The sequence below is a fragment of the Trachymyrmex septentrionalis genome, unplaced genomic scaffold (assembly GCF_001594115.1).
Source record: "Trachymyrmex septentrionalis isolate Tsep2-gDNA-1 unplaced genomic scaffold, Tsep1.0 scaffold13, whole genome shotgun sequence".
In the NCBI taxonomy this organism is placed as follows: Eukaryota; Metazoa; Arthropoda; class Insecta; order Hymenoptera; family Formicidae; genus Trachymyrmex; species Trachymyrmex septentrionalis.
In genome coordinates this window covers 734,576-736,074 of record NW_017304438.1, presented here as the reverse complement: position 1 = coordinate 736,074, position 1,499 = coordinate 734,576, and the positions used below count along the sequence as shown (strand labels likewise).

Below are 1,499 nucleotides of genomic sequence, written 5' to 3'. Positions count from 1 at the left end.
TGTTGATCCTTGCTGATTCTCGTAGTTCGTGATTTGTCAGGCGCAGAGAGGTTAGATTTTCTTTTATCGCACGGAAGGATGGCCGACGAGTAAGTAATTTTGACGGCTCAAAAAATCCGGTTGCATCAACCGACAATATGATTTCGCGAATGCATAAATGTTGTATTAGCAATCGTTTATGTTGCATGCGTATTAGTGAATAAATATTTTTACTTTAAACAAATAACAAACGGGATTATCAACCGGAAGTTTGTGAGCACATAGTTGCTCCTCACCACGCGATAATGTCGTTATTATTTACACATATCCGAAAAAAGACTTCGTTTTCCATTGATCAAAACTCATTTTGCTATTTAGACGTTTGTATTTTGTATGAAAGCTGAAAAATACGGCAATCGATATTACCTAACTCCAGCGAGTTTATGTGATTAACAAAACACCATGTGTACCATTTAACGAGGGGGTAACCACTAGCTGAAATATTGTTCTACAAATTATATGATTTTATCCTATTTTATCTGATTACGAATAATTTTTTTTACAATATATATGTGAGATCATTTGGTAAAATAAATGATTTCATTTGATACACACAATGATTTTTCGTAATTGCATGTGTAATTATCAGATACATAAGGATTTCATATAAATTTTATAATGATTTCAGGAACATTGTTTCACAATTACATTAAGTGATTATTCCTTCGCTATTTTACAAACACAATCTATCTAATTCTTCATTATATTCATTATATTTCTAATATGATTATATTTGTCCTATGCAGGAAGAAAGAAACTGTCCCACTGACAAAAAAATTACCGGCAGTGCCGGAGTCGGTGTTAAAGAGAAAAAAACGCCGTGAAGCAGTGAAAGCTGCGCGTTTACAAGTCTCCATCAAGGTAATTCTGTTTTATATAAACAATTTGATAACACATGCCTTTTTATTACACAGCCTTGTGTCTATAAATGCTAGACTCCAAGACCTTGGAAGAAAATTAATAGATACTATTTAAACTATTGACAAATGTAATTAGTCAATTTTTTTTCCATCTGAAATGTTAAAGTGATATTTCTAGCATTGTGGACACATTATCGTTTCACGATAAGAATGCTATATTTTTTAATGTAGAAAAGAAATGATGAGACCCATGTGACAAGCTGATTTTTATTTTGCAACACAGCAACGTGCAGATCGCTATAAAAAGAGAAAGCAGATTTTCAAAAGAGCCGAGGAGTATGTGAAAGAATATAGGCGAAAGGAGAGGGATGAAATTCGATTGATGAGACAAGCTAAAAATCGTGGAAATTATTATATTCCTGGTGAAGCACGTCTCGCATTTGTTATTCGTATTCGAGGGTAAGTGTATAAACATGTTATTATTAACAAATTAAGCTTTTTCTTTTCTGAAGACTCGATTTAATAATAACATTACAATCAGTTAGTACTGATAGTATAATCATTATTAACATTACATTAAATTAGTACTTAATGTAAAGG

General features: G+C 32.1%; 1 protein-coding gene across 1 annotated transcript in view; it reads left to right on the top strand.

Annotated features, from left to right (window-relative positions):
* Positions 1-1,499, top strand: part of LOC108756862 (60S ribosomal protein L7) — a 3,569-nt gene continuing 2,070 nt past the window's right edge. Inside the window, exons 1-3 of the mRNA XM_018500988.1 lie at positions 1-89; positions 786-900; positions 1,183-1,358. Of these exons, the coding sequence (XP_018356490.1) occupies positions 79-89; positions 786-900; positions 1,183-1,358 (302 nt within the window). The 5' untranslated portion in view covers positions 1-78. The remainder of the gene's footprint in view (positions 90-785; positions 901-1,182; positions 1,359-1,499) is intronic.